At 41.0% G+C, this 15,373-nt stretch overlaps 1 protein-coding gene and 2 long non-coding RNA genes across 3 annotated transcripts in view; 1 reads left to right on the top strand and 2 right to left on the bottom strand.

Annotated features, from left to right (window-relative positions):
• The window catches only part of LOC125689325 (uncharacterized), a 249,516-nt gene that overhangs the window by 113,180 nt on the left and 120,963 nt on the right, over nt 1–15,373 (bottom strand). The window lies entirely within an intron of this gene.
• The window catches only part of LPGAT1 (lysophosphatidylglycerol acyltransferase 1), a 59,918-nt gene that overhangs the window by 38,497 nt on the left and 6,048 nt on the right, over nt 1–15,373 (top strand). Inside the window, exons 7-8 of the mRNA XM_048936304.1 lie at nt 4,186–4,312; nt 12,013–12,119. Of these exons, the coding sequence (XP_048792261.1) occupies nt 4,186–4,312; nt 12,013–12,119 (234 nt within the window). The remainder of the gene's footprint in view (nt 1–4,185; nt 4,313–12,012; nt 12,120–15,373) is intronic.
• Nucleotides 4,319–15,373, bottom strand: part of LOC125689323 (uncharacterized) — a 34,539-nt gene continuing 23,484 nt past the window's right edge. Inside the window, exon 3 of the long non-coding RNA XR_007375197.1 lies at nt 4,319–11,966. This is a non-coding gene — a long non-coding RNA (uncharacterized LOC125689323). The remainder of the gene's footprint in view (nt 11,967–15,373) is intronic.

Raw genomic sequence — 15,373 nt, 5'->3', positions numbered from 1 at the left:
TTTTGAGGAATGTGACTTGAGTAATATGTGGGAAGGTTCTGTTGTTTGGGTTTTTTAGTCCTGGAAAAGGGGCTTCTGGTTTTGTTCACAGGTGGCTTGTTGCCAAGAGATCCTGGGCTGATGAATAAGATGTTCTGCCTGAGATCTGATCTCTGAGGAAAGAGTTAACGTTGAGGCCAATGGTCCAGCTGATCACTAGAAGACCAATGAGCAGAGGGAAATGGCAGGAATTGCTGCTTTGCAGAGGAGGCAGCAGCCTCTTTTGGCTGAGTGTAGAGTGATGTAAGCAACTCAAGAAGCCACACCTAAACGCCAGTGAATGCTGGTAAATATTTTCTTTAAATGGAAACTGCAGTCCCCAGGGTCATTGTTGGTGCTTTCCTACTCTGAGTGCAATCCCAGAGCCTGGCTGGAGGCAATGTTTCCTACTACAGCCTCTTACATCTCTTTATAGCTTACTCTTTCTCCTTGGTAAACACTGATGGTCTGCTGATGGGTTTGGGGGGCTCTGCTCATAGACAGATGCAGATTGCACTGTTGGCTGAGGGTGACCCTAGTCTAGAAATGGAGGGGACAGCAGGAAACTTTGAGTTCCAATACATTTGTGATTGTAGACAGTCAGGTGTCTGTTGTGAGAGCAACACAGACCATGCAATGTCTTGTATAATCTGCCTGAACTAAATAAAAAGCAGTTTACCATTGCTGCATGCAGAGTTAAAAATACAGCAAAACAGTTACAAAGATTTACCTCTGGTGATGACTTAAAGGGGGTGGGAACACAAGTTTGGAGACTTGTTTATTTTTTGTCTAGACTAGAAAACAATCACTACATGTGGTTGTTCAGTCTTAAAATGTTTTTTTCTCTTAGCACTCACAAGACAAGTACACAGCAATGATATCAAGGTACGTTGTTTTTGCGTGGTTTGGGTACCACTGCACAGGACAGGCCCTGCAGGATGGTTTTGAACATTTATGTACAACTCAAAAAGCATCACTGGTGGCATTTATAGGTGATTTGAGAATTCAGAATTGTCCACCTGAAGGTGGCAAGCAGGCTGACACTTTCCCCAAGCAGCACTATGGAAGAAACATCAATCCTCAGAGAGATCAGCTTAAATTTGGCCTCTGCAGCTGTTAGTGTTGCGGCAGTCAGGCTGCTCGGTCTTTCAGCTGGTATTAGAAATGAAGGATGAAGGTGTCTTTTAATGGAGAGGGGAGGTTGAAAACATCTGTGGCTGTGTTGGCAAAGCCAAGCTTGGCAAGAGGAGCTCTGGAACAGGTGTGCTTGATGCCTGCCTTTCTACAGATATCAGACCTGGAAGTCACACTGTATTATAACTTGGATAGCAGTCTGTCCTGAGCTTGTTCAAAGGTCTGGTTAGGCACAAGAGCAGCATTCTCAGAGATTAAGAGATCCTACCCCTTTGTGTTGCTGCAGTTGTCTTTCCATTTTGAGGATATGCTAGACCTTTGTGGCTTTAAAAACACAGATGTCACCTAGAGAGGACAGTGAGATTTATTTCAAAATTAATTTTCTCCAAATCCTTGGTGATTTAAGCTTTTTTTAAACAGCATGAGAGGTTGGATGGATTATGCAAGGCTTATTTTAAACCAGGGTATGCTGAAATATGTCAGTGACTGTGATTTGATAATGTGTCTTTGTAAATTGCCTGTGGAGGTGGCTGCAGTAAGACCTGCTTGCTCCAAAGACCTGCTTACTTCTGGAGACTGAACATTCACAACTTTGCGTTTTGAATGTGGGGTTCCTGGTAGACTGTCAGGCAGGTTTTTCCCTGCACTGGAAGGGGTTGGAGGTGAGGCTGGAGCTGATGTGAGAATGCATGCAGCAGCTCTGCCCCACATAAGGTAGAAGGTAAGAAATCAGCACTAAGAAGGGCCACAGTAGTCTTCCCATAAAGAAGTTTGAACCATTATCCACTGAAAGAACAGTCTGAATTAGTAGCTAAATATTTAATAGACTATTTAAAAACACTTTACTGTAAATAATAAGATAATGCTCCCATATTCATCTGGCACTTTTTAATTACAATTAATGATCTTTGTTGCTCACTCAGACAATTTACTTGTCTTCGTCCATTCTCTCTTTACATCTGGGAAAATGATAAATGGAATGGCCTTGTTCTGAAATCCATTTCCAAATGAATACTTCTGTGAGTTTACTATTAATTTCATATTGGCTTTTCTCTAATACATTGCTTCTTTTAAAATGAAGGACTCTGCACTTAGTGCTTTTCTTACGAGAGACATGACAACCACTGCCATGGTCCTGGCCTGGAGCCTCCGCTGGTACCTTCTGCCCTCACTTTGCGTGCCTGTCAGCATTTTCTAACAGTGTTTCAGCCTGACCTGTGTATTATCACATTATCACATTTTGGAGCCATATATTGCTAGCTGATGTTCACTTCTGAGCTAAGTATTGCAAAATACTGTGTAGCCTGACTCAGGGAGCACATCTGCATTTGGAATGAAGTGGTACAGCCCCATTGTTGGTTAGACACTGTGGCAGCACTGCTTGCTTTTTAAAATATTTGATAGGTACAGGCGATAGTGTTGCTGTACATGGCTTCTTGTGCTTAATTAAATTAAATGTGGATGCAATACAGGTAGGAACCTGTGAGTCAGTCCTTGTCAGGTCAGGTATGCCCCAGTTGGTGTTAATAACTGCAGCTCTTAGTGTGCCTCAGTCTGTGCTGCAGTTTTCTTTGTGTGTGCAGTAAAACTTGAATGGCAACTTTGGACAAGACCATACATTTATCTAGCCCCAAATCCTCTCTGTGGTTCTAAGAGCATACTGCAGGAGAGCCACGAACAGAGCAAATGTACATCGTGCTTCTCCTATTGTACTTCTCTCATATTCTCCTAGTTTCTGACCGTTTCCAGTGTCACACATTTCCTAAGCTGAGCCAGACAGGTGCTTCTGTCTGTTGATTTAGCTCTCCAATGGACATCTTCCATATGCCTGGTCCACTTTCCTCCTGAACCCAACACTTGGCAAGGGAGGACTCCTCTGCATGAAGGGTCATTCCTCTTTAGGTGTCTCAGTTGCAGGCTTGAAGAGTCTTGCACTGTGTACTGCTACATAACAGCTCTTACTTCTGCCAACAGATGACTGTTTTTAAAATCATCAGCTTTTTAAATTCAGCTTTTTAAAAATTCTGTACGATAGTGCTGGGTATGATGTAAACTTATACTACTCTACAAGCCTGAGCATAATGTGACCTCAGGTGCAAGGCATGACTGGTCCCCCCAGAACAGAAATAAAATTGACAATTGAACTCCAAATGCTGTCTGGCACCGTGCCCCCTCCTTGGCTCGCCTTCCAGGTATGCTGCTCTCCCTCTTGGCAAATCTGTGGGTTGAAGATGTGCCAGATGGGTTGACAAAAGAGCAGAGAGAGGTCACAGCTAGGCTGTCTGTCCTTGACTATTGCTGGTAGTAACTAACATTGCGGCTTAGATTTGATGCATCATTTTCACCTCCTCATTTTGAGTATTTGGTAAGTGCGTGGGCACACACTGGGGTCAGTCATTCTGACAGAGGCCTCATGGATGGAATCTCCATTGTGAACACTGACCATCTTTTCCTATTCATTGCTTGCTTGCCTTTCAAGCACAGTGTCTGTTTTTTCCTCTTTCACCTGTAACCCAACTATTTAAGAACCTTTGGGGTCTTCTGCTTTGTTTTAACTGCCTTTGAAAATCCCTCTGTGTTGTGTAACATAAGTCACCATCTATTTGCCGCACCCCAGCAGTGAGGCAGTTGCCCAAAGGGCTCTCCATGGCTGTTGTGGGTCAAAGCTGTTGGATTTTTATGCTGAAGTTCTTCTTTTGGGAAATGGGGGAGGCACCTAAGATTTGAGCCAATGTGTTATATGACTGCAACCAAAGAGCAGAGTTGCTGATTTCTGTGTGCTACAATACATACGCACAACAGAAACAGCCATGAAAATGAAATCTGAATCTTGCTGAAGCTTGTAAGAATATTTTTGTGCTGTGTAATGATTTGGATCTAGATTTGATTCTTAGCTGTCTTATTTTGTCACTTTTCTAAGCTTTATTTGTGCCTCATACCTCTTTTAAAGTAATCTAAAAATGGAATAACTATCAAATCAAGTGGCATACACTTTCTGATGAATTTTAATACAATATTTCTTCTTAATCCTAGAGAGCAAACCAAAAGGTCTCCAGTGGGTGATAGATGCAACCATTGCATATCCCAAAGGTGAACCTATAGACATCCAAACCTGGATTCTTGGCTACCGACAACCAACAGTTACACATGTACACTACAGGTAGGAAATAAACCTTCTGTTCTTACAGTGAACTAAAAAAAAAACAAACCAAAACAAAACACAAACAACAACAAGAAGTAAGCCATCTCAGAAGTTAATAACAGTATATTTCAAGATACAGGAAGTCAGCAGCAGTGTCTTTTTTTTCTTACACGTTTAGGCAACTGAGTGTATAAACACAGCTTTCTTTTGAAAAGTTTGGTCTGCCTTAGCACCTTGAGAATGTTTCCTACTGTCTGATGGTTTAAATATAGTAATGGAGTATATATGGATGTTTTTAGGTATTTTTTTAATGACTGTGTCTTGGCAGTAGCTAGCAAATACTTAATTCCCTTACTGCTGCTTCTAGTTCTTCCCCAAGCTTCTTCCTCTACCCTCTCCAGTCACCATATGATCAGCAGCTGAAGGAGTGATTTTTTTTTTCAGGGAGATTCCTACAGGCCCTATACAGAGTCTGGAGGTTGATAACACGAGAGCTTTTTTTTTTTCCATAGCAGTGCCACAGGCTTTATCACCTGGAAAATGTGCAGCTTTCTGAGGTAAACCTGAGGCTGCCCTGCTCCTTGGAGTTTGGAGCAGCTTGAACAGAGTAGGAGACCCTGACCAAGAGGAATGGCACTGTTTCTGAAGGGGAGTGGAGGGAATAAATGCTGCTTTTGCAAATATCAGAGTCCTGGAGGGTCACGTATTCCAGCTCTCCACTTCTGCTTGATAATCTCAACAGTGCAGTTGTGTGGTTCAGTGAAAAGGCTGGGAGTCTATTTAGCTCCTATAATTATTTGTCTGTATTAGCCAAAATAAAACAGCAGATGCTCTTAGGTGAAAGAGGAGGTCCATCTAATCCAAGACGACTTTTAGTTTTACATGCTTCCATTGAGAATCTGTTCCAAACCATTATCAAACCAAATAAAGGAATCCTATCGCTAATGTTTCATAAGAGTGTAATACCTAGATGACATATTTGGCTTTCTGATGTATAAAGCAGCCTACCTGTGTGTTGTGAAACAATCAGCAATCTAAAGCCTCCCTCTCCTTATCAGAAATGTGAGTAACAACACACCATGTATCTTGGGGATGAAAGGAAGATGCTTCTCCTTTGATCTTCCACTGGATTACTTTTTTTAAATTTAGCTTGCAGTTTACTTTAGTGAACTTAGTGATTTTGCTCACTGCGTAACTCAGATCTTTTTGTAAAAGAAGTAGTTTGGTGTCCACTACAGATGGTACCAAAATGATTTTCTCTCTAAAAGTGTTAAAATCTGGCAGCTAGGACAAGAAGTCACAACAAATCCTGCTTTCAGGAGCTTTCTTGGTTTGTGCCTGGGGAAGCTGTATCAGGACAAGAGCTAATGACCTCAAGTCGCATCAGGAGAGGTTCAGGTTGGGTATTAGGAAACATTTCTTCTCAGAAATAGCGGTGAGGCAGTGGCAAAAGCTGCCCAGGGAGGTGGTGGAGTCACCGTCCCTGGAGGTATTCAAGAAATGTGGAAATGTTGCACTGAGGGATATGGTTCATCACATTTTTATCACAAAATTGTGTGATTTTTGTGTTGATTCCCTTTTGTCAACAACTCAGCTTCTGGGCTTTTACAGTAAGCTTTCAGATCTCCTCGTGTGGATCCCTTGGGAGTGACTTTGTGCGATGTGCGTGCAGTACACGATGCTCATTGGAGCTGTTTTCCACAGCCATGTTTGAGTCAGTCCTGCTTTTTATAGAAATCTGTCTTCAAGTTCCTCAAAGTGAACACATACCCTAAGTTGTATGAGATGCCATTTTATCTGGTACGTTTTATTCCATCTGCAGGCATTGTCAGGTTCTTCTGCAGCTCTTCTCTTTGATTCTCTTTGATTACCCAGAATAATTCTATTCTAGAAAACCGTTGCATCATTTTTATCCATTTCTTAGGCTTACCATATCATTCATCTCTGATATGCTAAGAACTTTTAATGTATCTGGGACTACAGCTGCAGTCTAAAATGAGTTTTTCACCTCCAATATGATAATCAAACTTATTTTTAGATATCTTCATGCACCTTTAAAAGTCTGTTATATGTAAAGGATATATTTATTGATGGCAGAATTAGCAGAAAGCAACTGAATGGTGGGTGTAGGTGAGTTCACTCACGCTGCATCATCTTTCTCTACTGCTTTTCAGTTAGGTTCCATTCAGGACATATCAGCAAGTGATCAGTTCTTTTCTTTGTGATGTTATGGATGCCTTCAGTGTTTTAATCACTTGAAATGAGAATTTGTGATTTGAACAAAGTTGTTGACACCACTGAGAACCTGCAAAGTCCTTGGGAAAGGGGCTGTTGGAGAGGAAAGAGTAAGAAATAAAATTACTCTCCCAGAGGGTTTCTGGAGGGAAAGAAAACAGTACAGCTCTGCTGTCACTTGACCAAACCTTCCCCAGCATCGAGCAGGCAGATAATTGAGAGTCAGTGCACTGACACCGATTTATTAGAGCTTATTTTTGAAGTTACCAACATGAGCTCCCTCATGACTCTCGGGAGCCTCCTAGGTCATGTCCTCACACATCCAAATGTGGTGATGGCTTGACCTCATTGCTGTGTCAGATCTTACTCAGAAGTTGTTCTGGGGAAAACAACAACAAAAACGATATAACACCCCACCACCAAAGACTGTGTGCCAGTTAAAATGATTTTGCTTTCCTACTGCTGCTTATATCACTTTCTGTGCTGCTCATTATGAAGCAGAGGAAGAGCTTGCTGCAGAGCTGCCTCTGTTCCAGCCATTCTCACGATGCTGTCTGCTGTTCCTCTTGGTCACAAGCAGTCTATGCCTTGCTGTCTTCAGATCTGGTGTTTTTCTTTTCTTGTAGCTTGTCCTTTTATACAGGTCTGTCTCTCTTTAATCCTACTTAGGGAGCAGCAGCAGGAGTGTAGAGGACACAGTGACCAGCCTCATTTTTTCACTTCTAGATGCTTGATGGAAATGGCAGAGAAAGTTCATTTTAATCCTGTGGTCATTTTTGGTTGACAGCTTGAATTTTGGAAGAAGAGTTAAAGCTTGCTTTTCACCAATTTCTTGTACAAGTTACTTCCAAAAAGCTCATTATTAAGCTAAGCTTCAAAACACAAAGGTGTGAGATCTCAATTAAATTTGACCGTGACAGACTTTCCTCAAAACTCCCAGTGCTGAAAAATGGCTTTTGCTTTCAGAAACTAAGAATCAAGGAGAATATTTCAGTAACTTTTTCCAGGTCAAACATTGCTGGAGTTTGGGGGAAATTAGGGAGGTCATCTGTTAGGGCGCTGAGCACCATGGAAGGAGCAAATCAGTGAAGAATGGCTTAGGGCTCATTTTGCATTAGCTTCCCCACCTCGTATGATCATATCCCTTCTTGCCCGGTGCTCCAGTGAGGGTGGTGCAGAGCCCAGAGCACAGCCAGCCACAGCCCTCATTCCAGCAGAGCAGGTAGCTGTGCTCATACTGCATGAAGGCACCACTTCCTTTTGAGCCAGCTCAGCTGTCCTGGTGCCGTAATGCAGATAAGAACTGTGTCACCTTTCCTTATCGTACCAGCTTCTGTACTGTGCTGCTGTTGAAACAAGCTTTCAACTACCGAGGAAGTATTTTTCTGTGTCTTCGTGAATACAGATTTATTAAAATAAGCTTAGACTCTTAGCTATAAATAAAATGGAATATGTTGTGGTCGCTGAATGAGTTTTGCAGAAATATCTGTGAAGGGCATCCAGGTCTGCAGTAGATTTTAATATGCTTTTTTTATGCAAGTAACTCATTTTTGGAGGTGTCTGAGACATACCAATGACCTCCATCACACTGAAGAGCCATTGGAACAGCAAGTGAAGTTTAGAAAGAGTAGGGGGTAGTAAATTTAGTTCAAGACAAGACAGATGATGAAAGACAATTAGTAAGACAATCTGTGAACGTCTTCCATTTTAATACAGAATTCGAGGTTGTCTCTGATAAGGACTATTTAATATGGCTTATATGTTCCTGAAAATGCCATATTTCTGGGAATTATTTGTTAGCTTTTAAGAACAAGCATACAGTATCTTGAAATGTGTCATTAAATTGGTCTGTAGTTGTAGAGGCTAATGTAATTATCCTCATTGTGTCCTCCTGTTCTTTTCTTTCTGCAGTGTATTTTTGCAGGTATTGCAGCTAGTTGTTTTTTTCCATAAAGCTCTTTTGGCTCTTCCACCTCTCTGTGTGTCAAAATATCACAGTAATTGTTTTATTTGGTTTGTAATCTTAATACGTTTATTGGGACGTGCAGATGTTGCTGACGTTAATGATAAATCTGTCAGTACCAGGTGGATTTCTGCTTCCTCTTTGTTTTGCTCTTTCCTCTGTGATGGAAAGCAAACCCCTTGCCATCTGGTTGGGTGCTTGGCATGACTGCAGGGGCTGAGCAGCACTGTCACAGGTGAGAGGGGCTGGCAGGCTGCTGCTTTGGGTGGAGGAGGCCCTCCTGAAGGGAATGTTCTGTTCAGAATGCGGGACAGCTGCCAACTGCATCCTTGTTGAATGAGGGCAAGCAATTTTTGGTGCCAGGAACACAAGAATGCAGATTACACTGATGAAGGTAACTGTACTTACAGATCCTGTTCTTCTGCGTCCAAGGATAGGGAAGAATGTAGCAAAAGTTAAGAGCTTTAGTTTCTTTGCGCGAGCCACGCACTTCATGGTGAGTTTGAGGTGCAGCATTCAGAAGGGATGGGCACTCACAGGGCAAGTTCCCCTGAGGAAACTTGAAGCCCAAGGCAGTACAACACGACTTCTGTGTGAAGTCTCTTCAGAAGTAGATGGCACCCTCTGCCCTGTGAGCCATTCTTCTGTCTGCTGGTCCAGCTTTTCTAATCTTGGAGCAACTAACAGCAAAATAATGACATGCTGGGGCTGCTCAAGAGGAAGTTTTGTCTTTGAGAAATGTGGTACAAATGGTGGTGGAACTATGTTTTTTTCCTGCTGGTGGAGAAATAAATGTTATGGTAGGCTTGTTTGTGTTTGTGCACGATGCCACAGATAGAACAGTACTCTAGGCAAGAAGAGCATAGATTGTTTATCACGGTAATGCTAACAACGTGGGACTAATTAGCTGTTGTGTGTTTTGGGAACCAGAAGAAGCATCCACTTGGAGAGTCCTTTACAGAATCCCCTCAGCTCTGTCAGCCGTGTTGCAGCCAGCTGGGCCCAGGGTGGGGAGAGCCAGGGAAGTCCCTGCAGAGAAACCAATGTGGGCTGGGTAGAACATAGGCAGCAGGTGCTGGAGGCTGCTGGTTCAGTGCTTTAGCTGTTACCTTAAACAACTGATTTATTCAGATATTCATGCTGTATCAATTCTTGAAACCAATTCTTGTTTATCTGATGCTCTGGAAGAGGATTTTTTCTGCTCTCATTATGTATCTGGTTGGCTTTGTGATCATTGGATTTCCTTAAAGTTTTGCAGATGGAAAAAAGTGGTACCTTTTGTCAGTCACTGAAGCTCAGAGAAAAATGGTAAAATAAATGTTTTTCCCTTTTCAATCTGAGATGTGTTCTGAAAACTTTATGGAATAAAAGTGTGGCTGAGCTGAGGGGAGGATCTCTGGGCTCACAGCATGAGGTACAGCTGCAGCTATTTTCTTCAGCTCACCCTTAATGAAAGAATGAGAGACACAGGAGTGTCTCTGAAGGCTGCAGCTGGCAGATCTGCAGCTAGTGGCTGGTAATGAAGCTGCTGCAGTCAGTAGCACTTTCATCCTTTGGTTTTGGATCATCTGCGTAGAGTTTGGTAACGCAGGACCTTCTCAGTTGGCTTTCCTGGTCCTGAACTCCTTTCAAAACATGATCCTAAAGGAGCTGTCTGAGGAGCTGAGAACATGGCAGTGTGTTCAGTTTCCAGAATTTGAGGATTTAGACATTTAATCTCTAATTAATAAGAATGCTGTGCTTGTGAAAATAAGTAAACAAACCTAGATAATCTAATACTATGTTTGAAAATACTTAAAATAAACAGATTTATCACTGATAAATCATAACAGCCAGTGTAGCATAATTGGAAAACTAGCTGTTCTCTATGCTCATTTAAAGTGGGTGTAACTGGGGCTCCTTCTTAAAAGTTTGAGTTTGTATTCAGAGCATTCCAATACTGTGGGGACTCATACATGGACCTGGATGGACTCCAGCAGGAGGCTGGTATGCTGCGCTCCACCATTCTCTTATCACTTACACTGCTTTGTTACTCCATGGAAGTGCCAGCTGATAAATAGTTTCTAACGTGCATTTTGTTAGCTGCTGTGATAATGTTTTCAGACCAATGAGTATATTTTTGGAAAAATATTGGGCTTAATGAGGTTATGGAGTTGGAAAATGCTTGTGAGGCCAGGTAATCCTAGACTTCTGTCCTGAGCCCACACGTGCGTTCTGTTAATTCTTAACTATCTTCAAACGTGTGTAAGTGAGCATCTGTCCTTCAAAAATACACTGTGAAATGCAATATTCAGTTGCTGAGGCCTTTTATCTCTTCACACCAGATAGGAAGGAGAGAGTAAAAATAGAGCCTGGCAGTGCAGTAGTACTTGGGGACAGGGAGGCCGTCTGTAAGCCCTCAACAAAGATAGTCCCTTTTCCATGGGGATGTTTTTCACTTGCCTTTTTGTGGTTTAATTTGTGGCTCTGTAACATCTGAGCTTCAAGGTAAGATTATTTGTTACCTGTCTTTTTCATTTTCTTAATGTACACATTTAAGAGCTTCAGCTGTTTACTGGACCACCAGCTATCTCCCAACCCTTCTTGAACCTCTGGCACAGAGAACTCTTTGAAAACATTGTAAGCAGAATTGATACAAAGGCTACAGAACTGAGTTAACGCTGATTGATGCTATAGTGGGTAAATAAGTGTTCACCTCCTTATAATGAATTTTTCTTTGTATGCCAAAGCATCATTGCTTTTTATTCATTGATCAGATCAATGTTTTGCTGCTTGTCTCCTTCATTGCAGCTTATTTTTTCGTGAAAAAACTCATGAAAGGAGGAGGTACAAATGACTTAGCAACAAGTCAAGCAGGGATGTTGAAAACTGTGAAAATAAGAAGAGCATTCTTCAGAACATCCATTATTTCTGCTTACTGTTCCCTTGTCTATCCAGACACTTACATATGATTGAGTTGGTATCACAAATTCTTCTTAGAATAGGTTTTAAAAAAGAAAGAAAAATCTACTAACAGAAGCAAAACATAGCATAGATGACAGGCTAACTGGGAGTTCTCTTGGGAAGAGAAAGCTCATGTAAAGGTCTTACGTTTCCAGGCCTGGTTTTTTTTCAGGCTAGCCTGATGCACATATTTCTTCTCCAGTGGCCTCCCAGTGGAACACAGCGATACAGAGCATCTCTTAAATATACCAAAGGGCATTTTGAGTCTGCTGCAGTGGTTTCACAATTGTAAGACTTTTTTCAAAACTGTATTTTGTTGGTACAGTGGGTTGCTGGGAGTTTCTCTCTGCACGTATCTTAGTGAATTCTGTCCTGGACATGGAATTTTTCTAAACAGACCTGGTGTACAATTGCTTCTATCAAATGCTGCGCTATTGTATTTGATGCAGACTTAAAATACAGATGTCTCCTGTGAGCATCTGGCTGGTAGCCTGGACCATTCCTTTCTTTCATCCTGAATAATTATGTGCTCTGTGAAAAAAACGAAAGAATGAATTGTGTTTTTCTTCTTCGGTAGGATTTTTCCAATTAAAGATGTACCTGCAGAGCCCGAAGCTCTCTCACAATGGCTGTATCAACGATTCATTGAAAAGGAGGATCTCTTGACCCATTTCTATAAAACAGGTAGGAAAGCGTCTAGCTAAGAGAATTACGCTTTCATGATGTCTTTTCTTACAAGGATTTCAAGATGACTTAAGAATGTGTATGCTTTTTTTTTTTTGGACATGAACACAGAACATACAGTTACTGACATTTTTACACAGCAAAGGAACTTATGCTGAGAAATATTCAGGAAACATTTGCCTGGCTAAGATGAGAATCAGGTGACATTTGGAAACTGAGACATGAAAACTAGAGTTAAGGAAATCCCTTTCTTTCCCCAACAGCTCAGCTGTGAAACTTGCTGCCAGAGGCTTTCATTGAGGGGAATGTTTTAGCAAGATTCAGAGAGGCAGTGAACACTCACATGCACAATAAAAGAAGTCAGAGTTTACATTTGGAGGGGAATATTCAGGGTTTAAATAATGAGCAAATTCTTGATTAAAAGTGATTAAGTAAGGACTCTTATGTGAGGCAAATTTTATTAGATCTTTGTGTTGCTGTTTAGCATCTTCCTCTGACACTTGTACTGTTAGAGAAAACTGGTCTAAGTAGTCTGTAAGTGTAATACAGAATCCTAGTTGTCTTCTGTTTCCTGTTAGGCAAAACAGAAATATGTTATTGGAAGGGTCTGCATGAATTACATAGCACGAGGTCTGTGGAGTCTGTGTGCCAGCCCTGTGCTGTGCCTGCCGGTCTCCTTGCTGTGAGGTGCACTGAGTCTCTATTGTAACACACTTTGGATGTTGAAGGATCAGAGAGATCTAAATAAATGTAAGGCATTAATAACATTACTGAAGGGATAATGGCAAATAATGTCATTTAAAACATCAAGTAAGTACTTGAGCTGGTGAAGTGTTTCCTAAAGCCTCCTTTTTCCCATCTATTTAATGGGGGTGTGTGTTTTCAGAGTATACACCAGAGGAAATTAAAATATAAAAATGAAAAAGAAAAATCTGAGAGGGAAAAATGGCTTTGTTTAGGCATACAGAAAAGTTTATAAAATATTGACTGAGTAGGGAGACTCCAACTGAAATACTGCAACTTGTGTTTGAAGAAAGAACAAATCTCTTAGTGATTACCACAACTGCTGAGGAAAAGAAAGTCTGTTGGATCAGCTGAGTTTAGTATTTCAGAGTGACTGTGCTAAAACAAAGATGCTATTTTTATTGGATGATTTATTGCAAAAACTGTTCTGATTCCAATTTGCTTAATTTTACCAACTTAGCACTTAGGAAGTTTGAATTCTCTAACAACCAGAGATACACTGTGCTGTATGAAATACTGCTGCCTTCAGCTATCAGGGATGGCAAAAGTCAGACCCTATTATATACATCGCATCTAAATGCACATATTAGACAAATAACTTTGTGAATCTGCTTAAAGGTGTAGTCAACAGGATGTCAGGAATTCATGTTGTTGAGACATTACTTCACGAATGCCACTAAAATAAAATGATTGTACCTAAAAATCTAACTAGACCAGAATTTTAAAAAGCGTAATGAATATCATCAGGCTTACTGCTTCAAAAATAGGATAATTGGCTATAATTTAGCAATGTAATAAGCAGGAATTAATTAAGACATCAGAAATGTAAATGATGTGATGTAGAACGCTATTAGGCATAAATTACCATAACTTAAAAGTTACTACCACTTATGTCAGTTGAGAACTTGGTTGCATTCTCTTTTGCTGCCATGATTTACTGAAAAGCAGCTGTTGCAGTTTGCAGAAAACCGCAGGCAGCTCCCATGAAGGGGATCCCAACAGTTCCCGGGGCTCAGCTCTTTACTGACACGTTGTCTGAAGAGAACTATTAGTTTTAAGCTGGAGTGACACTTAATTCTACTTGAAATGTCAAAAGCTTGTCACTGCTATTATCACCAGTACCTTCTTACTGTACATTCTCTTTTCTGATGTATTTTTATTGGAAAGAAGAAAAAATCTAAGCCTAAAACAATTGTTGGTTGTTTTCTTTTTTCCTGTATTCCCAAGTATCAAGGACTTCAATAGATCTAGGGAAAATCTGTATGATTTAAGAACTTGAAAAGCCCTTAAAAGTTTGAATATCAGAACCGTCACGTTTGTTCATGTAGTACATTTTCCACCTTTCATTTATGAAGTTAAAGCTGTTTACAGATTCCTAGCAGCTAATGGAAAGCTTGTGTTGGCAAGCGCGTGATTGCTCTGAAGTCTTGAGCGGGATAACCTTGAACACAGCAGTAACACAAATGGCATTACATTGAGCACCTGGAGACTAAGTAAAACAAATAAAAACCCAACACTGTAAACTTGGAGCTTATCAATTGGAAATGAATAGTTGAAGACATCATGCTCCTCATTCGTGCTCTGATCTTAAGCCAACTGGTGTGATGCAACTAAAAAAAGTAAGCAATGTCATCCTATGGGGCAACAGGAGAGTATTTTCAGTAGTGCTGCAAAAATACTTTTTCCACTGTACCAAATCTGAAACCTCATCTGGAAATTCTGCATACAGATCAGTCATTCCGGCACGAGAAATATGAATTGAACTGGGAAGAGGGGCAGGTAATAGGAGTGAAGATGATGAAGGGGAAGGAGGACAACTAAAAGTGCTTGGCTTAGCTTGTCTAGCAGCGTCAAGGATCGCTTTCTTTGTAACAAAATGAGTTGGCTTGGGAGAGGAGGAAGGGGAAGAGGCAGTTGCTATCAGTTCTGCAGGATAAGGAGAGTTAGTTCAACCAGCCATCAGTGTTGGTACGGAAAGACAAATGGGCCACAGAAGAGCAAATGTAGCACAGAGTGGACGAATAGGAAGTGAGCAGTGAAAACTACTAGGAGGTGAGTAAAGGGAGTGACAGATCTGCTCACATGTGAAAATATGCTTGAGTGAGAGAACAAGGGGCTCATCACGATTTTTAATATAAGACCATTCATACAGAAAGAAAAGCTTTATCTTGAGTACTCAGTTGCAGTTCCTCCAGAAACTGCAGATGCGAAGCACAGAGATGAGTTGCTGAGAGTATCTAACAGCCCAAATTGGGTGGATTCTGAGATTCAGAATTGATGCTGCTGTGTCTTTACTCTTTGTATCACTCCTTTGTTCTTCTGTGAGTAGTTGTGACTCTATAATGTAGGTGTAGTTTTTACATCTACTCTTCAGAATTAACAGCAAAAAAGTGGATCATATCACCTAGGCTTTGTACACCTTGCTATGTACACCTTGCTAACGTACATCACAGGTTATGTAATATCCTGAAATAAATATATGCAAACAACTCATTCATAATCATGATAAA

The sequence above is a fragment of the Lagopus muta genome, chromosome 2 (assembly GCF_023343835.1).
Source record: "Lagopus muta isolate bLagMut1 chromosome 2, bLagMut1 primary, whole genome shotgun sequence".
NCBI lineage: Eukaryota > Metazoa > Chordata > Aves > Galliformes > Phasianidae > Lagopus > Lagopus muta.
The sequence above is the reverse complement of the archived record's forward strand: the minus strand, read 5'-3'. Positions and strand labels throughout refer to the sequence as shown.